This window comes from Hydra viridissima, unplaced genomic scaffold (genome assembly GCF_058129835.1).
Source record: "Hydra viridissima isolate aposymbiotic clone 2 unplaced genomic scaffold, HvirCarnegie_v1 scaffold_3, whole genome shotgun sequence".
Classification (NCBI taxonomy): Eukaryota; Metazoa; Cnidaria; class Hydrozoa; order Anthoathecata; family Hydridae; genus Hydra; species Hydra viridissima.
The window spans coordinates 5,207,501-5,229,267 of NW_028324302.1; the positions used below are offsets into that span (position 1 = coordinate 5,207,501).

At 31.7% G+C, this 21,767-nt stretch overlaps 2 protein-coding genes and 1 long non-coding RNA gene across 3 annotated transcripts in view; all 3 read right to left on the reverse strand.

The window, feature by feature from the left end:
* The window catches only part of LOC145202403 (uncharacterized), a 23,428-nt gene extending 1,726 nt beyond the window's left edge, over positions 1-21,702 (reverse strand). Inside the window, exons 1-4 of the mRNA XM_090081840.1 lie at positions 21,192-21,702; positions 8,581-8,864; positions 8,299-8,434; positions 3,892-4,024 (exon numbers count right to left, since the gene is read on the reverse strand). Of these exons, the coding sequence (XP_089937966.1) occupies positions 3,892-4,024; positions 8,299-8,434; positions 8,581-8,864; positions 21,192-21,533 (895 nt within the window). The 5' untranslated portion in view covers positions 21,534-21,702. The remainder of the gene's footprint in view (positions 1-3,891; positions 4,025-8,298; positions 8,435-8,580; positions 8,865-21,191) is intronic.
* Positions 10,405-10,973, reverse strand: LOC149890715 (uncharacterized). The gene is made up of 2 exons (XR_016450736.1): positions 10,536-10,973; positions 10,405-10,453 (listed from the first exon to the last, which is right to left on the reverse strand). It is a non-coding gene; the product is annotated as an uncharacterized LOC149890715 (long non-coding RNA).
* On the reverse strand, positions 12,554-14,580 carry LOC145188593 (uncharacterized). Its single transcript, XM_090081841.1, has 2 exons — positions 13,777-14,580; positions 12,554-13,631 (listed from the first exon to the last, which is right to left on the reverse strand). Exons 1-2 carry the CDS (start codon positions 14,127-14,129, stop codon positions 13,424-13,426), a joined length of 561 nt encoding a protein of 186 aa, XP_089937967.1. The 5' UTR covers positions 14,130-14,580; the 3' UTR covers positions 12,554-13,423.
* Positions 21,703-21,767: the final 65 nt, after the last annotated feature.

Consider the following 21,767-nt stretch of genomic DNA (forward strand, 5'->3'; position numbering starts at 1 on the left):
GCCAAAGAGCAATCGCTCGCTGGTTTGGCAGAAATTACCTGAAGGAATTCAAGGGAGATAAGGCCTGATGAAAAATACAATGGATAGAGCACTGACACCCATTGTTCATCTTGTGGATAGGTGTGATTCTCTGAGGGACAAAGAAATTAGAAAGAACAGTGTCACTGGAGTAGGTCCTTTCATGGTTGAGCTCATTTTAGAACTCGGGAAACGATGCCCAAGAGGAGGATGTGACATCATGCCTTATGCTGTAGGCTGCCTGCTATGGTATTAGGGATGAGATTTTTGAGAAGTTGAAAGACAGTCATCCTACAACAGTAGACTGAATGTCAAAACAGCAAAGTGCAATTAATGTCTTAAATGAGATCACCCATGAGCTTCTTGAAGATGATGGTGAGACTGAATTCTGGAAGGCAGCAGCAGAGATAATAGCCAATAAGTATAATATCAAATAAATTTATTAAATGTTAGCTAAATTTACTTCTACTAATCTTAATCCAATCGAACAAACAAAGTCATAAAAATTTTAATTTGAGGATACGCCCTTCCCCCCTGTATGACATACGGGAGGCAGGGAGCTGGTCAAAGTTAAACGAACTTTTTAAAAATTATTTGAATTTAAACAACTTTAGATTAAAGTAAGCAAAGTTATACGAAGTTTACTAAACGTTTAACTTCCTTTCTTGCTTTTAGACTGTGTACAGCCAATTCAGGTAGATAAATGTTACAGCTGAGGGTCCTGCGATTACCGTCGAGTGAGCAAAGTTCAGAGAATAATAAATATTCTCTACTAGGGTAGCATGCTAGGATTATTTCAGATTAATCGATAATATGCAAATAACTTTTTCACATGCTTAAGGAATTGGATTTTTGAAATCTGGAATGATTATTAAGTAAAAGCAAAGGTTTTAGCATATCTTTTGTATATTCTTTTTTCTGTAATGTTACTGTTGTGTATACTTCAAATTTTTATTATTTAGAAATTAGAACTTAGAAGGGAACTAATTGCTACCATATACCAAACCAGCTATCACTTCACATTACTTTATAATGTGAAGATGATGTGAAGACTTCACATTACTTTATAATGTGAAGTAATTACTGGTTTGGTATATGAAACTGAACATTGGTAGAATCTCATTGATTGTGATTTTTCCAAATCTAAGGGATAGAGTAGGAGTCTAGAAGAATAGAAGGGAAAAGTATAATGGTACTAGTTAGGCCACATACAAGTTCAACTTAATGCACTCGTTTCATTTACTCAAACGATTTCGAAGACAGTTAAATTTTTGAAAGCTGTTAGAAATTTTAAACAATTTTAAAACACTCCATTTTCGAATTTACACAACTTTTTACGATTTTGAAAACCGCGAAAATATACTTTATTTGAACTAATACGATTTTGAAAACCGTCAAATTAAATTTTATACAACTTTTTACGGTTTTGAAAACCGCGAAAATATATTTTATTCGAAGTAATACGATTTTCAAAACCGTTTAAATAAATTTCATACAACTTTTAACGATTTCGAAACACGTTCACACACGACTTTTTGCGACGTCGAAGCTTCGACTTCGAAACACATCGACCTCAATTGTTTTATCTCTACTTCAAATACCTCTTTTATCAGTGACAGATTAAGATGACGTAAGTACTGTAAAGATAGATAGGATTGGAAGATGAATGGTCAATTAATTGTTGGTTAATTAACTTAATGGTTAATTTTAAAAATGTTTTCAGTGACGAGTCGAATTTTGAAGCGTTTAACCGAAAAATTTATTAGTTGTGTACCAAGGATTCAGGAAGGTAGAGGATCAGCTAGAATTTGAGGACGTATATCTCATCACGGTACAATATTTACGCGGGTCGAATCAACTAAATCATGAAAAAAGAAACGCTGTAAAACGCATTTTTACCATCTGCAAGCCTTTTCAATGAAGGTAGTCAAACTGGGAAATTTTAACGAGACTGAGCAACTGCTCAAATGGCAAAATGGATTTCTTACTAATTCAGTTCTCTAAAAATAATCAAATCCGACTGTTTATTCCGTTTAATCTGATTGTTAATATCGTATTTAATAGATTTGACCGGTGATTTTATCATTTATTTTCAAACCTCAAAAAATTGAAAAAAAAGGAGTTTTACATCGTATGAAGAAGCCATTGCCATGGTTGACGGTTATTTTGTAGACAAAGTATATTGAAATTAATTATATTGAAATTAATTATATTGAAATTAATTATATTGAAATTAATTATATATTGAAATTAATTATATTGAAATTAATTATATATTGAAATTAATTATATTGAAATTAATTATATATTGAAATTAATTATATTGAAAGAACAAAAAAAATTCATTCCAAAATAAATTGTTTTTTCATTAATATTCTAGAAGACTATGTAACACCCTTAGTGGTGATGTATGAAATTTAAGTGAAACGAAAAAACGAATTCAATTTGATACACTTTTTTTTTTTTTTTTTTTTTCCAAAAATAGAAATTGGAATTCACATTTTGAAAAAGATTAAGGAGCGTGTTTTTGAATTTTAAATTACATTTCCAAAGAGGTTTTTATTTTTCAAAAATAACTTACAGTTAATGGGTTTTATGGTGTTTTTTTTTCTTTTTGTTCATTTCAAAGAAAAAAAAAGAGATAAAATCTGCTAGGAAAAGTCACTCTCATAAAGTATCCATATACCTCGTCATCTAATTAGTGAAGCGCATGAATGGACTAACGAGGTTCCCACTCGTCCTATCAACTATCTAGTGAAAACACAGACAAGGGAACAGGCTTAGTAAAATCAGCGAGGAAAGAAGACCTGGGCGGTTAAGCTTTTGTTACAGCTAAATCATTTTCATTTTTTGTTAATAGAGGGGTTTGCTGCAAAAAAGATGTTTTCAAAATTGATTTTTAAATATATAACTTTTAATCTTTGTCGATTTATTTAGCGCTATTTAAGATTTTTTTTTTTGTTGTTGCACCAAAAAGTTTTGGAGTTGGCTTTTTTGTTGCAGCAAACCTCTCAATTGGATATCAATAGCAAGTGACAGTCTTATATCTTTTGCATTGTCTTAAAAATTCTCATCATGGAACTCATGAGTATACACCAGTGAATACTCAGAGTTCTTTTCTAGACTCCATGGGACATTGTATTTGGAGCTCAAATGTATTATGATAGTATTATCATGTATTAGGGACTCGAATATTCGGGTTACGTTAAAAAGCTCAGCAGTTGCTTGTTCGAATATTTTGGCATCAGTCAAAGACATGTCAACTACACACCAAATCAGCGTGTACTTCACATCACATCAGACTTTTTCCTGATGTATCTTTGGTCTACTTATCAAATGTAAACAAAGTCTTCAAAAGAAGAAAAATTAGATTAGAAGTTAAGTGATTTCGGAGTACACATCTACTACAGATGTCATTGATCAAAGCGTTTCAATATTGTTGAAATGGTAGGGCAGAACGATACAAGATATTGGAGCAATTGACATAGTCAAGCTAGGCCTAGCTGTTACAGAAGTAAAAGTTGGAAAGAAAAGATGCAATCATATACCTTAACATCTTTATTGTGATGTAAAACCTGAACTCGGTAGGTGCAATTCACTTATATTTTTTTCTTAAAGTAAATAGGATGTGTTTTGAAGTTTAATTATGCTTTTGTTAGTATTGTGTTTAAAGTACTTTAAGTGCTAAATTCATATTCGATTCGATTTGAGTTCGTGAGTTTTGTATTTATTTGGTTCGAATTCGATTTGATTTCATATTTTCCTTTTCAGTCACCACTAAAGTAAACTTACAATTATTTTTTCGTTATTTATGATTTTGATAGTTGATCAGTAAAACAGTTTAAAAATCAATCAAAACTACTCTTAACTTACTAATATCACCGGGTTCCATTGTTGCTTGAAGGTGCTTCGGGCAAACTAATTCGCACTCTGGCGGAGGTTCTAAATGCCACGTTTTCTTACCTTTCACTTGGGCCTGCCAAGATGGTCGATTAACAAAATCAATCTATCAATAAAGTAAATAAAGCTTTAAAAATCTCAATCTATTTTCATGACTAAATTTAACACTAAAACATGACTAAATTTAAAGATAGAAATATACCCAAGTATTTCCAGTTGCATGCCTAATAAAAAGACGACTTACTTCGTGTTAAAAATGAGAAAGTCTTTTGGCTATGCTTTCACTGAAAAAATCAAGTGTATTTTGGTCACCATTCTGTTGGCTAAAAAATTGACTTAGAAAACAGAATTTAATTTTTGAATGCTAGCAGTTAATTGTTATTAAGTGTTGTTAATTTTATTATAAAAAAGTTTAGTGTATTGTTGTTTTTTGAAACTGACTTAATAAATGTTTTAGATGGAATTAGAAAGAAATCCAGACGTCGTGATAACGAAGAAACAAAATGATAATAAATAGTTATTTAAAAACAATATTTAAGAAAAAATGGACCCGTTTTTAAATAAAACTAAAATGGAATTTTTTTTTAACAAAACTTTTAACATAAATAAAATTTCTTTTCAAACTCCGTTTTAGTGTGAACGAGGTACAAGTTATTTAAAAAAGATTTTAATAAGAAATATGTGAGTTGAAAATCTTAAAACAGACCCATAACATCTGTAGGTCTTTTATCTTGCTTTTGCAGGGTGCGGCACTAAAAAATTGTATTCTTGGAATATTAATAGGAGAAAAGTTGAAGATAAATACTTTACCCACCTTAACATTAAATTAGGTTTCCTTTTTTTTTTATCGCTGCCCCAAGCTTAAGACGGAATGACTGGCAGGTGCTTATTATATAGTCCCTTGACATTAAGTTCCAAGCACGGGAAATTGATGACTTTAGTGACTTGGCACTTGGGAGGGCCTTTTTGCAACCCTTACTCTCAACTACGCTCCTTACACTATAGTCAAGGGGATTCAGGTCAGGGCTGGATGATGGCCAAAAGTGTTTGGGCCAGAAATTAGCCATATTGTCCTGAGGATATTGTTGAGTTTTTCTGGACCCATGACAAGGTGCAATGTCCTGTTGAAAGATGTGATTGTTTTCTGGGAATGTCTTCTTCAGCCATGGCACCACATAGCGTTTTAGTAAGCTAATATACACATAAGAGGTAACTTTTTCATTCCCTTTGATGTAGATTGGTGGAAATTTTTCTCCATTAGAAGCAATGATTCCTAGCATCATGATAGACTGAGGGTGCTTTGTGTGACACACAGGAGATGCTTTGTCACCCTTCTGCACAATGAATCTGTCATTTATCTGTCATATGAGTCTATTTATCACACAGTTAACACTAAAAAGTTTTTCATCTGAGAAAACTTTAACTGTTGACGAAACATGGCTTTTTAGCTGATTCAGAAGCTTTTTTGTTGGTCCAATCCTAAAGTTTTTAGTCTTTTTGTCAAAAGTTGATATGAAGATCGGGCCAACCTAACTTTTCCAAGTGTTTTTAGAGTTCTTCTGACTGTCCTCTAATCAACATTGAACAGTTTTGCTGTCTTTCTGATGGATGCAGTAGGATTCTTTTCAACGTGCTTTTTAAGCTTTCCTGTGAACTTTTTATCAACTTTTTTATTCACTGGAGATGGCATTTTGGCTCTTTCAGCACAGCCACGTTTTTTCACTTTGTAAAATGTAGTTTTAGATACTCCAGAAACACGAATCACTTCACGTGCAGACAAACCCGCGTGAATCAAATTTAAAACTTCGGTTCTTTTGCCCTCCATTGTAAAACTTTTATCTAAAATGTTTTTTATTCACAATTTTGTTAAAACCTAAGATGGTCATTGAACATTAATCAACAAAAACAAACTGCGGAATTTTTTATTTACATCACAAAGCCTAGCCAAAAATTAGTTCGCGAATCGCTGCCGCACCCAGTACTTGTTGCTTTTGCTTGTTAGCAAGATTTTCTTTATTAAAATGATATTTGTGCGTTCCTCTTTAACAAATTAAAGAGTAAATTAAAGAGTATCATTTGTTTCTTCTGCTAAAACATTTGGCAGTACGAGGAGTTGAAATAAAAAATATTGGTATTATGCTCTTTGTCTTCGCAAATATAATCAGTAATAAATGGTATAGTACTCGGAGCTTGTTCCAGACATTTATGTTGAACTTGTATTACTTTTGCCAAAACAAATATTGTCTATATTTTAAGGGTTCATAGCTTCATGATAACTTAATAAATATGATTCAAGATGGTAAGTCACCCTTGCAAGTATGAATTTCTATTGAATTGCTGTTTTAGGTATACTAAAATGGACACAGTTTTTGACATGGGGAAAAATAAGCAGTAGTGGACGCACTCACACAACAACATACTATCACTTACTATGTTTTTTTCAGCTGATGTTACCGCTCTAACTTTTTTTACCGATTGGTAAAAAGTGGCATTTTTCCACGGCTTTTCCTAAACCTGTTATACTCCAGGGTTTTTTTTTGCAGTTTTTTCTAGACAGGTACCACCTTCTCATGTAACAAGTATTGACTCTGTCAAGCAACCAGTATCAATCAACTCACAAGTACCAACCAAGTCACAAGTACCAACCAAGTCACAAGTACCAACCAAGTCACAAGTACCAACCAAGTCACAAGTACCAACCAAGTCACAAGTACCAACCAAGTCACAAGTACCAACCAAGTCACAAGTACCAACCAAGTCACAAGTACCAACCAAGTCACAAGTACCAACCAAGTCACAAGTACCAACCAAGTCACAAGTACCAACCAAGTCACAAGTACCAACCAAGTCACAAGTACCAACCAAGTCACAAGTACCAACCAAGTCACAAGTACCAACCAAGTTACAAGTATCAATCAAGTCACAAGTATCAATCAAGTCACAAGTATCAATCAAGTCACAAGTACCAATCAAGTCACAAGTACCAACCAACTAACGAGTGTCACGTTTAAAAATAAAGTAAAAAATAAATTTTTGAAAAACCACAAACTTTAGAAATACTCAGGGAAATTTAAAAAAAAAAAAGAGTAAAAAATACTTAAACTCTTTAAACAGTTTCAAAAGCAGATTTTATAAGCAGCTTTTACGAGTATAGAGAGGCCTATAAGTTTATGACATTCGTAAAGATTTACTTTCTCGAAAGTATCAAAGAAAAAAATAAATAAAGTTTTGATTAGTAACTAACACAACCACTCAATCAATTGATGTTCAAACTAGCTTTCGTAAAGTTAGAGTTTTTTGGTTTGCCATCCTACTGCTTTTAGAAATTAAATCTTCTTTGATTTTTTTTTATGTTAAACGGTTGGAGTTATGTAGTTATGTGTTATCTTATTCAGAGTGAACTGCAGTACATATGTTCTCTTTTGCTTACCAAAAATCTTGAACTTTGAGAGTCTGATTCTTGTAAACCTCAAGTCCGCTGATACCATTTCTTCTGATAAACTTTTTTCAAAAGTGGTTTTTATTCAGCCATACAACCATACCATGGAAATCCATAGTGTTCACTTTAATGCCATGTGGATTTCCGGAGCTCAGTTATTCTTATCAAGTTTACTCAGAAAAATAATATATTACATCCGTTCCACAATAGTTGTCACATTTGATGCATAAATTTTGTTTCATAATACTTGTCCCATTTGATCAAACCTTTATAGCTATAGCTTTCACTTGCGTTAGACCGATTTTCAAAAGAAAAACTTACTGAAAAGGGTTACTCAAGGCTTTCTAACAATATTGGGCACTTAAAAATAGGTGATCAATAGGTGAATAAAAAATTAAGATTCAGAAATAAGTTCTTTATTAATTCCATAGTAATAATATATATTTCCATAGTAATAATATATATTTCCATAGTAATAATATATATTTCAGTTATTCAATATTTAAAAAACATTTCGTATTCTCCACGGCTTCGGCATTACATTTTAAATTTATGGAGAGTCGACCTTCTCTTCGAAGTTTTTCTTTATTTATATGAGTAATCCTATAAAAATTGTTGCACTGTAGTGCTACTAGTATTGTGTTGTGAATACTGCTAATTTTTTTTCTTAAATTTTCACTTGTAAAAAATAATTAAAACGGTACAAATTTAGCAAATCTTTAAAAAAAATTACTCAAGCAGCATACATTTTCAATATTCGGACCAAAAGAATTCAAATGTGACAACTATTGTGGAACGGAGGTTGTTCATATTAATGGCTCCAGTGGTCACGCGAGGTCTCCCACTTTGTGTTAACTATTATTAGAATCACTTTCGTGATGTTATTTGATTACGTCGTGACAAGTTTAATGAACTATTTAAATGCAAATAATTAAACTCACATGCATTTGAGCACCTGTTCCTGAACCGCCCATAAAAATCCAGTCTAAAGCACTTGATTCGGAATCGTCAGGAAGAAATGCAGGACGTTGATAATGGCGACGAAGTATATCTTGTACTCTAGGAACGCAGTTACTCCTAAAAAACGTTAGTCTTTTATAACTTAGATTTTGTTTCAAATTACGGATACCGTAAACAAGAAGTTTAATTTAAATTTATATATTTGAAAAAATTGAACAATCTTTTCTTAAACAAAAAATTTATAAAATATTTAAGACTATTACCATCCAATATACCATTGATCTTGAGATAAATTCGCTCTCTCTTTGCTCATCATAAACACTTGTTTTAAACTTGAAAAGTCTGTTTTGTAAGGAAAAAACTGGCATCCGAGATCTTCATTATCTTGGAATGCTTTTAATTTAGCATAAAGAAGACGAAAATACCGCCATCCAAACACACGTAAAGCGGTCCAATTTCCAGTCCCCTGTTTAATGAGCACTGGCACACCTGTGTATGCATGGTACTTCAGAAAGTAATCTTTTGTAATGTTGTTGACCACTGGTACCTAAACAAACTCTCGAATAATCATATTCAAACTGGCCGAAATAAAAGTAAAAATGTGTTTTTATATATATTTTTATAAATGTGGTTGTACATTAGTTGCCGAACATTCTATGGTCCTCTCTCATAAATTTGAAATTATTTTAGGTTTTATATTTTTATCAAGTAATTCGATGATTTTAAATATCAAGTTTCCTAGCTTTTCATCCCCGCGTAAAGAAATGTGATAAATTACAATATTTTCTTTCATTATTTAGTTTTATACTTTTTACTTTAAATTACAAGAAGTATTTATATTCTAGATTTGTTCAATTTCTATTATCTATAATTTTTTTCATATGTAATATGTTCATATGGTTTTTATCATGTTTCTCATGCTCTCGACATTTCTATCTTTTGTTGAGGACAAGCCTCTGGGAACAGTTGCTGCTACAATGGAAGGAGTAGCTTTCCGATTGTCATCCTGTCGGGAAGTTTTTTTTGGGGTTCAATTTTTATCTTTTTGGTATTTGCATGAGGCTAGGAAAAAGTTTACAATTTAAGCTTCTGTTATAGTTATTTTATAATGTTAGAAACTGCTCTAGACCGCTGTTCTTAATTTAAGAATAACACAATATATTTTTATATATATATATATATATATATATATATATATATATATATATATATATATATAATGCATCGGAGTAGTCCAGTCCAGTTGTGTATCTCCACCATTTGACTTTTTTTTCTTTTTTTTTTTTTGAAGGATTTTTAAGATATAATACTTATTTAATTTATGAGAAATACAACAAGAGATTAAATTTACTGACTAATAAAAAAACTGTTTTGCTCTTAAAGAGCACAGGAACTTTAACATGTTTAATGACTACTGGAAAAATGTATTCGCTGCCTGCCCGTCACATATGGTCGCACCAAAAAAAACATTGGGCCGCATAAAACTTATGGCAACTGGTTGAAAATGGTTATAAACCCAACAAATATATTGCTAGAAGAAATTTTTTAAGCAAATATTTATAAACAAATAACTCTTAAAAAACTCATAAATGCATGTATTAACCCTTTCACCGCCGGCGAGCGGATTTTATTGAAACTAATTAATATTAGACATTTTTTACACAAATTTTTTAGAACAACCCAGATATCAGTCGCCGTTACCTTTTTGTCCAATCAGCTATATTCTCTCAACATCCAATAGGGCGATAAACTTGTTGTTTCTCAAGGTCATCAATTTCTTCATTTGCAATCAGTCAAATTAATTTTTAAATTGCTTTTTTTTCAGTAGTTGAAGGTAAGGAATAAAAAGATACAAAAATATCATTTCGCTCATGCTCTGATATGTTCTTGGCACATTCATGCTTAAAATTTGCCAGGCAGTTTTTTTTTGGTTTGAATAACCTTATTAGATAACTGCTTTCCTCTTCGACTTGTATGGGTATTTACCAGCTTCTTATGCCGTTTTTCTTTTGTTTTTCTTTCGCTTTTCTTTCGTTTTTCTTTCGTTGCATCCCCAGGTTTTAGGTTTAGGAATGTATTTTTGGACATTTTTCTTGGAAAACTTTTCTCTTTTTTTTTGTTTGTGGAACATAATCCCTGAAAGAAAAATAACATATAATTAAGATTCGTTTGGTATATGTTATAAAAATCATAGATAAGAAAGAATTCTTTTACAAACCTGCAAAACATGCCCCTGTTATAGGAGGGCGATCACTCTAATTACAACATGCTGTACTAAGCTTACATGTTTCTAACCGAGTCAACATCATTCGTTTGTTGTACATCCATGCCTATTTCAATGTTGTTTTCAGTCTGAGCCAAATAAACATTATTGGCATTTCCTCCATCAGCAACTTATACATTATCTCTTTTGGGATCTTGTAATGTTCTAGTAAAATTATATCGCTTCTTCTTTCCTGTTTAAACCAATTACAAAAATATAAATATGTTGCAAGAATACATAAAAAGTTCTAAAAATTATCAATTTAACTGTTTAAACATATGAATGGATTGCGAACGTTTACACAAAAAAGTAATTTTAGCATAATTACTCTAAATGTACAAGGTCTACGTAGCAATCTAAATTTAGTGTTTTAAGTAGTTACAGTATTTGTGTTAAAAGGATACTAACCGTGTTCTAGGTTCATGGTAGTCTTCACTGCTTTAACTGGTTGGAGGCATGTAGTTTTCTCGCAACGAATTACAAAGCACAAAACCGCCACAATCATAACTGCTAAATATGTCGGACAAACTTTCTATATCAGATCAAACTCCTTCCATTTTTTATGTTAATATTTTGCTTAAAAGTTTTTTTCTTTTAAGAAAAGTTAAATTGAATTTTTAATTACACGGCCTGATTTTTATCATTGCTATTAAAACATTACTATTAAATTGTTTAACTTTTTGATTTTAATTCGTTGGAACAAATATATTCAAAAGTAGATTGACTGGCGTTAGGAATAAACGAAGCACCGTTAGGAATTAATGAACATGCATTGACTGACCGTTAGGAATATGTTCTGCAAAATACACTTACATTGGCTGACCGTTAGGGATAGGTGTGGGAAATGTACTTACATCGACTGACGGTAAGATTGCGAGGCACAATAATAAATAATAATGTAAGGGCAAAAATCTGCAGTTAGGGTTTGTTGACACCCTGTCGAATTGAATATTAGTAAACTAAACTTGTAGATAGATTTTGCCACATTAGTAGTTCACTTGTTTTATGCTAAATCGCCGTAAGTTCCAGTTTATATTGTTCGCCATGATTCAAATAATCCAATAAAGTCATAACCTTAATTTCGCAAGAATGTCAGTTCGAACCATGTTGAACCAACACGACGAGATGTTATATAGATAATGCGTTCATGATTCAAGGACATTAATTCGTTCATGATTCAAGGACATTAATTCATAGATTACAGGCTAATTTTAACGCTTTACAAGCTAACAAAATTATAGTTGTCCGTAGATTGCTGTGGTAAATAAATCAAACAAATCAAAACAAAGCCTTTTGGCAATCGCATTTTTCTGTACGGATCAGGGTGCGTATTGACCAAACTTTCGTAACTTTCGTAAGTAAGGGTTGCACATGAGTTGCGCTGAACTTACGCAAAAGATGTTATATCATTATGATGCAGTTATTTTTTGTTAATATCCCTTGTTTTAATTTATATAATTTTAGTTATCCCTTATTATAATATATATATATATAACTTATATATGTGAAGATCCTTAATAATATATCAACCGGACAATCGAACTACATATGCATCATAATAATATAATGCCATTTTTATTATTTAGTGATTTTAAAGTTACGCCAAAGTTAAGGCAGCTCATAGCTAACGTAACTTTTCTTGCTTAAATTGAGCTGAGCAAGTTTCTAAAAAGTTTGATGAATACCATTTCAGTTAGGTGAAAACCGATAGCTTAGAGCCGAACGACGGACGTATAAGAATTGGACGTGCAACGATATGGTTTTTTTTTGCGAACCATTCTCGTTGCGCATTTTTAAAAATCTTTTGTTTTAAACAATAGAAATTTAATTTTATTTAAGTCTGTCGGATTCGTCGAAATTTTTTGGTCTTGTCTAACCAGTCACACCAACTTCCTTTTCTTTATTAACACATTGACGGACAGTAAGAAAAAGTGAAGTTTTAACACTAGGGTGTCCCAAAAAAAAAAAAAAAATTACCTCTCAAGCTTTTCCAATTCTCTAAGGTCTAAATGGGCTAAAAATACCACAGAAAAATTTTTTGTTCCAGTAAAAGTGATATCTGTAAAATTTCATTTTTCAAAAAAAATGCAATTTTTTGGAAAAAAATCATGTATTTTAGAAACTCTCTTGAAAATATATATTTCCAGTTTAAAAAATTAAATTTTTTTGAGTTGTTTTTTTGTCAGGTCCTTCTTCAGCTTCTTTCTGTTGTCTCTGGCAACCAGCATGAGGTTCTGTTTCATGTTGTCCGACCTGTAGCCTCCAACAAAGTCCTGGATTAGTCGGATATTCCTTTCAGCGCAGTCATTGACACATTTAATCGACTTCAAAAACCTTTTAAATATATCAAATGTCTGACTGGCATCTCCGCTGATCCACTTCTCCACCTCTTCTACAGGGATCTCACATACCTTGAACAAGATCCAGCTCTGGGAACCTACCAGCTCAGTAAGCTCTGTTGATCTGATAATAACCGGTAGCTTCGGTTTCCCCATATGAAACTGGTCAGGGACATCACACTTGACCAACTTCTCCAACATTTTCTTCTTTACCTTGTCGTCAATATCATCGTCAGCTAGAGACAGAATAACTAACTGTTCTGTTAAATACCAAGCATGCCGTTGCATGCTGTAAAGAAGGGCCTGTCCAAGTTTTGGGTAGTGGTCCCTTATGTCAAACGATGACTTAAAGGCAGCCAAGTCATTTGAAGTTGACTTGTCCACCATACAGGATTTTAAGAACCAGGGCCCATAACATACAGAAACAAAGAATGCTGCTGTCTTTACCATCTTCTTCTCTTCCTCATTCATCACCTGGGCTACCTTCTCAGTCATCCTCAACGATCAACCCTCTGCCTTGGCCTTCTGGGAACGAAGTCGATCTGATTGGATCTTCTCCTCAAATTTCCCCACAGATATATCGAGGAGTTTGCTGCTCTCCTTAATGAACTCTTCCTGTATCTTAGTGAATCTACCAATGCTCGAATCCCAGTTTAGATCTCTCAGATGGATTATTTTGCAATACTTAATGTGGAGCTTCAGAATCTTATCCCTGATTACACATAAAAGAAGTTTATAAATTACATAAATATTGGTTATTTTTTATTATTTGTATTGGTATTTGATTATTTATTTGTTTATTTTTTGATTTACTTATTTGTTTATTTACATAATTAAAAATTACTTAATTTTTTTACCTGACAGCAGCTCCAGAAATGATGAGTTCTCCAAAACCAGCCTTGTTCCACACATCCATTACAAGAGAAGTAACACATTTATGGTTGGGATCTTTACAGGATCTACCCTTGCAGATAAGGTCTTTGCCTGGAAAACTTTGAGGACAAGCTACAAAAGGTTTTGTAGATTTAAACTTTAAAGCCTTGGAAGATTTGATAAACTGTATATATCTGAGCACATTTCCAATGCTGGGGAGCTGGTTCGTGGGCAGCTGGTTGATAGGATACTTGAGAAGAAACAGTAGCCTTCTGGGATTAGTCTGTATCTTCCTCTTTTCTCCTTTATTCTTGTCTTTCTTACGATGACGGTCCATTTTAGAAATTACTATTAAATATTAAATTATATAACACACTTTATTTTATCTATTCATTCAATCATTCATTAAACAATTATATTATTCATTGAATCTTTTTTTAATTTTTAGCTATGTGTAAAATACATTATGTAGCATGACAACAAAAGTAAACTTGTATGTAGTACATATCTCTAAAACGTGTCATATGATCAAATCGCGCGTAATTAAATTTTCCTTTTTAATTGACCACAGACGACTTAAATTGACATTTAATCACACTAATACTAATAATAATATTGTTAAACTAGGGGATCATCATTAAGTTTATTAAAAACAAAATATAACATCAGAAAAATTTCACTACAAATTTATCAAACATTGAAATAATGGACATTTATTTCTAAAAAATCGTAATTTTTAAATTTTACAGATATCACTTTTTGACAAAGGTTTTTTTTTTTCCGTTTATTTTTAGCCTTAGGGTACTTCAGAGAATGGGAAAAACTTGAGAGGTATCCTGGAAAAAAAAAAAAGTGTGTTTCTGGGACACCCTATTTAACACTATATGTTTTTATAATTTTTAGAATATTAGAAGTATAGTTTTACTTTTTCTGCTTAAATAAATTTAGTTTTGATAAATTCAGCAACTTTAATTCGGTTGCAGCTATTGCCGTCATGCCACATAGTGAACTTCGGTTTGACGGCTATAGACGCAAGTGTCCGTCAACTAGTTAAAGTTAATAGCAATAGAACCAAGTTTTAAGCTGAATTTTACATAGCTAGATATTCTTAATATTTTAAGAAATAAGGCGGATGATGATATAGAAATTGAGATCATTTACTTAACTACTTTGGTACATATATAACTATAGTTTTGTAGCAACCAGGAGCATAATGGTTTTATGCCCAGGGAACTACTCCATCTGCTATAGAGCAATTCCACGACCGTCTCACAAAAAATGATAAAATTAAACCAACCCAATATAGATAATACTATATATCAGTAGAAAGCTCTACTTCTCCTCTTTCAGAAAATATATAGCTTATTATGGTATGCCGCTATTATAAAAAATAACAAGGGCTGAAACAGAAGGTAAAAGTAGGCGTTTTTGCAATAATTTAATTCATTTTTAATCACCAAAGTTAAATTGAACCTATAAAAAATTCAAAAACTGTCTTGCTCATTGCAATCAGGTTTTTAGCTGCACTAATCATTCCTACTTATGATAAAAACATACTTATTGCCAGACGAATTCAGAATACCATTTGTTTTAATCAAATGCTATTACCACTATTGTCACGCTGTGACATGTCACGCTGTGACAATTAGGGTACCAATCGTTTTATTTCTAAGACAACCAGTAAAACTTACGGTTTCAAAAATCCAGCGCAATGAGAACTCAATCTAGTACATCTAAAAAAATACTAACATGTTTAAAAAAATAATTAGCTCAAGTTATTTTTAGAATCTTTTTATGTCACGCCGTGACAATTTTTTAACAACATTTAAAACAAAATTTAAAACTGCTAAACTGAAACCACAATTGAGTTTTTATCAACTTTAAGGACCCAGATTATTGAGCGGCCTACTTTCTTTTACATTATCTACAAAAACTACAAATTATAGGTATGTTTTGCATAGGCAACATTTGGAGGATGAATGCTCAGCTATCCTTGAGGCTCTCTTTTGAGATACATAGAGCCTCTCTAAGGGATAACTGTAACTCCATTGAGCCTTAGATGTAATACGTGTATCTCCATAACTAATGTTGCCTTTTTTTTAATCTTTCAAGGGTTTAGCATGCCTCTTACTCATGCTGAGCGTCAAAAGAAATATTGTGAAAGACAGTTAGAAAAGTTTGGCAAAAAATTAGTTAAAGAAAAAGAATCAAAAAAAGAAAAGAAGGCTCGCTAATTTGGAGGCTGAACGAGAAAAAGAAAGGCAGCGAAAGAGAAAGAGCAGACAAAAAAATAGCAGAATCAAAATCTGTAGCTGTTACATCCTCCCCTTACAAATCTGCAAGCACTCTTGGAAAAGCTATTAAGAGAGCCGAGTCAGCACTACCAAAATCACCCAGAAAGAGGGCTAAAGTTGTACAAAAACTTTTGACAAAAATGAATGAAATCCCAAGCCCAGAAAAAATACTTAGTAAAAATGCATTAGATACTTTAACTGTAAAATTGGTTCTTGATTTTTACCAGCGTGATGATATATCCCGTCAAGCACCCGGTAAAAGAGACACCGTTGTGGTGAGATTAAAGAACAAGAAAGAAACTGTGCAAAAACGTCATTTGTATATGAATGTTAATGAAGCTTATGCTGTTTTTAAAAGTGATTATCCTGAAGAATCAGTCGGAAAATCAAAGTTTTTTCTTTTGTCTAGTTCAATGTCAAGAAATGTTTGTTGTTGTCAACAGCATCAAAATGTAATTCTTATCCTTGAAGCCTTGCACAAGTTTGATTCAAATTTTCCATTGTATTCACATAAATTTCCTCTAAGCATTGTATGTGATAGTGAAAAAGACATTTGTTATAATAATATGTGTACAACATGTAAAGATGCTGCAAAGTTTCATAATCTATTTGTTTTGAATGAAATTGACAAGAATAAATGCATTACATGGTACCAATGGGAAAAACTTGCAGAAGGTAATGGAAAGGAATATATTAAAAAAATTGAAAAAAAGGGAAGAGTTGATGATCTTTACAGCACCTTTTCAAAATCTTTACCTTCATTTCTTTGGCATTATTTTATTAAACAGAAACAATCAATTACATATTGTGATCATAAGATCCAACTTCAAAGTAATCCAGACACAGCCGTTCTTCAAGTGGATTTTGCTGAAAATTTTTCAACTTTGTGGCAAGATGAAGTGCAGTCAGCACATTGGCACAAGAAGCAAGTTACTGTTTTTACTGCTGTATTTTGGTACCAAAATTCATGCCCATCAGCTGTCATAGTTTCAGATGATTTAAGCCATTCAAAAGAATCTATTCTTGTATTTGTTCATAGTTTATTATCTAAGCATATTGAATTAAGTGTTAAAATACTACAGGTTTGGACAGACGGGCTAAGTAATCAATTTAAAAATCGTTTTATTGCATCAGCAATACCCTGGTTGGAAGAACAGCATGGTTTAAAATCATTCTGGAACTTTTTTGCTGCTTCTCATGGGAAAGGACCAGTAGATGCTATTGGTGGGACCGTTAAAAGAATAGCAACGCAAAAAATAATCCAGAGAAAATGTATGATAACTGATGCCATAACCTTTCATGAAGCTGTTAAAAATGAGACTAATTTCAATGTCTATTTTGTTTCTATGGAAGATATTATAAATACAATAAAAAAATTTAAAATTGATGAGTTATTTACAAAAGCACTAGCAAAACCAGGAATATTTGCAGCGCACCTAATTCAAAATAATAATGGTAAAATAGAAATGCGACCCTATTCAAGTGCCAAGTATTTAGTGAAACAACTTACGTCTTTAGACGAAATCACCAAAAAACTTTTAAATGTTGTATATATGACAGCAATATAATATGGACGCGATTTGACACTGATATAGTATGGGTGTGTTCTGAAGATTACTATGTAAGAACTATTTTTATGAAGATGTAATTTATCTAATACTTCTCTACTTAGTTTTAAATTTATTTAAAACAGCCCATTTACCTGGTTTATAATTACCCAAATGTGTCTGGTCACGCCGTGACGTCATGCTGTGACGTTTACCACTAGTTAATTAAAGGTGCACCTGTTTGAAATTTAATTAAATAAATGCTATTTAGATATAAAACTTGTAAGAGTAACATCTAAACTTTTTGTTTAATGCCAAGTTAATAATTCAGTTCATCTATATTAGCTGAATCGCGATGTTGATCTAAAAACTAAAAAACAATGAGAGAATTTTGGTCACGCTGTGACGTTTTATATTTTCTCGCATGAATAAGAGGCTAATATATCCACCCTAATTTTTTTTCTTGTTTTTTGTAGCACCTTTTATGAGCTAACAAAATAGCAAAAAATATTTTTTTTATATCTGTTTAATAATAAAATATTGAAGGCTAAAGACAAAAAAAAAGACGGTTGTCACGCTGTGACGGTCGTGGAATTGCTCTATATTGCTGCCTACTTCCAGTTTATGAATACTATATATATATATGTTTAACAACGGGAATATATACAGGTAATATATAAAATGTACATATATACAGCTTATACGTAAAATGAATGTAAATACAATAAAGAAAAAAATATTTTGTCATAGTTTTAAAGAATTCAGCAAAGCCAATTTATGCAAACTGCAAGAATAACTAAGTATTTGATATAAACATAATATGACTTAGGAGAACATGGGGTAAGATGACGAATGGGGAAAGATGAAAACATATTGTTATCTTCAAAACTCAACTAAATATGAAATCTTTCTGCAGCTGAGAGGGAAGTTGATTACATCTACTAGATTTATTTATGCTTTTTTTATAAATATTATTTTCGGAATAAAAGATAATTAGTAAAAAGGTTTTTCCTATACTAAGGGAAAAAAAAGCTATCCACTTGTATTTGATTTATTTCATCATTACATCACCAACCAAAGGTAAGCAAGAGTTTCTCATTCAGTTTGTTCAATTTGGAAGCCATACAAGTAGCATTAAGCTATGATAACTTATTTATGCAGAGTTCTGAGTTTTGAAGATTAAATAGCTTTGGGGCAAGATAAACGGGGCAAGATGAACGGGGCAAGATGACTCGTTTGTCGTTTCGTCAAAGTACATGTTTTAACATAAACCTGCACTGTAATAACTTTTGTGTAGCATAGTCATTATTACATTACTTTATTATGCATTAAAATATTTTGTTTGACATTCGCTTTATTTTGTTGTGTTGGAATTTGCTATGAACTGATTAGTAGATTTTTTTTTGCACAGCCCTATATAAACATATAGTTGAATTGTTTAAAAAATTACATAATCGTTTGTATTACATATCTTATTAACTAGAATTTACGACATCGTGTTATTTGAGAAGGTAATGGTATAATGGAATTTACTTTTTTTAAAGCCGCCATCTTGCCCCGCATACGGGGCAAGATGATAATTTGAGGTAACTTTGTGACGCAGAACAATTTTTTTTCCACTTTTCGATAAAGTTTTAATTATTGAAACAGTTATTAAATAAGATATAAGTGCTTTTCAACACATTCGTCATCTTGCCCCATGTTCCCCTACCAGCTATATATAAACTAATTTTTATTTGACAAAAACTAATGGATTATTATGTGCTTTTTATGATAAATGAAAAAATATATGAAGTATGAAAAACAAAAACATGAAATATATGGCCGCATTTTGCAAGATAATTATAAATTTGAATAACTTTTTAAAAGGTTTTGCTTTATCAAACGAATTATAAAAAAGCCCATTAGAAAATATATCTACTATAAAACAATGCATAGTGGAATATATACTATGGAGCCTATAGAGTAGTCGAGGCAAAATATGGCGACATATCGCAAAAAGTACTAAAAAATACACAAATTTAAGACTGGTGAATGAATGATCAAGGAATTGAATGAAACCAGATCTTGACAAAAAACTTTATTCAAGCTTTTTTATATTTCGCTATAATTTTTTTAGCCATTTTAAACTTATCTATACAGGTCTATTTTATCATTGACAGACTTTGTTTACACGAAAAAGTTCTCAAATTTGCAAATATTCATCTTGAAAAAATGATGAAAATCTGTTCGTGCCGACAACTAATTTCCTTTACCTTGGTGTAATTTGTTTAATAATTTGTCAACACGTAAAGTAGTTACTTTATCCTGAAGAGTCTTATTAAGCATATACTATAAAAGTTTAAACTAATACCGCGTGATGAGAGTTTCTGTTTTAAATCTGTCGGCAGCCATTTTAATAAAAAGTTTTGGCGAATAATCTCCCAGTTTTTTCAGTTTCAAGTCCAAAAGGAGGTTTTATTTACAATTTTTACTTTTTATCAATCTTTCATTACCATGTGAACTTCAATTCAAGTTAACTAATTTTAAAGAATGATTAAAATAAATTTTCTTTTGACTTCAGTAATTTGCGACTTTGATTTTAAGCAAATAATAACTGCATTTAACTTTGAGTTGATACATTTTATTACGTTAAAAATAAGTTTGCACCCTTTGTTGATGAAAAGTTTACTTTGAAAAGTATCTCTCCTTCTTACGTTTAGGGTATGCGGGAAAATGATAACCTTGATTTGTCCATAACAGTAATCTCAAAGAAATGTCCGTAGATACGAATGTTTTGTAACAAAATTTTTGTTGCACGGAAAAATGTTCGTATCACGGAAAATGATCTATGAGTTCACAAGAATTAAAGAAAATCCCATTAAGGCTTGAAAGTCTATTTCGTTTCACGTCAAAACCAATACTTTTTAAATAATTACCCGTAGGCCATGAAATGTCATTTGCCATAAAAAAAAAAAAACAGTTACCCTATATTTTTTGTAAATTAACATGGTACATCCCCATCTAATTTAAAAATTTTTTAAAACGTTAACTTTTTTAAAATTGTTTTTCAATGTTAAATTTATCATAGAACACGGTTTTGAAGTTCTATTTAGCAAAATAAGAAAGTGGAAGAAAACTAAGGATTTTTGGTCATAGTTTATTGCGTAAATTTGGAACCCGACATGAAATTTTTAAGATGTTTTCGATATGAATTGACTTAAGTAATGACCCAGAATCACGAATAATTTTAATGGCAAATTATGTTTAATAGCTTTTTCCTGTGTTTGTATATTAATAATTTTCATGAGGTATAAAAAATTTAGTTTTAAAACTAAATTACAGTTTTACTAGCTGCAGAACTTTATGCTTCAAATTAAAAAGTTGCTTCCGCTACAATACAAGCAACAAAACGTTTCAGAGTACGCAACCCAATGTAAAACGCTGGGCACGAGGGGGTAAATTAGTTTTAAACATTTAACTAAATAATATATCGGAGGTAATTTTTCACAAATAGTTTGATAAAGTATGCAGGCCACGAAGAAAATAAAAACTGAACAAACTTATCAAAGTACTTACTTCTTTTAGATCTTTACAAAATCTGCAGTCTTCCATGGGCCTTACAAGCTCGATTGTCATTCCACCAAAGCCTACTAAACAGTTATTACTATAAGCAAAAACGTTGTCTTTAAAATACTCTGAAAAAAAGCTCAACGGGGATGAATAAGCATCTTTTGGTATTTGTGCTCCGAGCAAAGTTCCAACTAAAAGTACCATAAAGCCAATGTAAATAGTGTTAACAGGTTTTTTCGAATGTTTAGGAGCTAAAACTCTCCGTAAATTCAAAACGTTTTCAATGTCACGCTGTTTCAAACCATCAACAAGTGCCGTTGAAAACAGGTTTTCTAACGTAGCATTCATATCGAAAGTTGATGCGAAAAAAAAATACGGTTTGGTAAGTATGACTTCTCTATCAACTCTGCCAAAACTTTGTTAACCGCATTAGATATCCACTTAAACTAAGTAATTTTATGTTTTAAGCACTCCTCCGCACGAATTATTTATGGTGTCTGAAAAGATGGTTTTTAACGTTCACGAAAACACCAAAGTTTATTAATGCAATATTTCAATTTACTTAAAAGATTATAAGACATA

Bases quoted from the DNA above. Each gene is read 5' to 3' on its own strand.
- LOC145188593 (XM_090081841.1), bottom strand. From the start codon at position 14,129: ATGGACCGTCATCGTAAGAAAGACAAGAATAAAGGAGAAAAGAGGAAG. The intron at 13,632-13,776 runs GTAAAAAAATTA...ATGTGTAATCAG, and splicing joins ATTTCTGGAGCTGCTGTCAG to GGATAAGATTCTGAAGCTCC.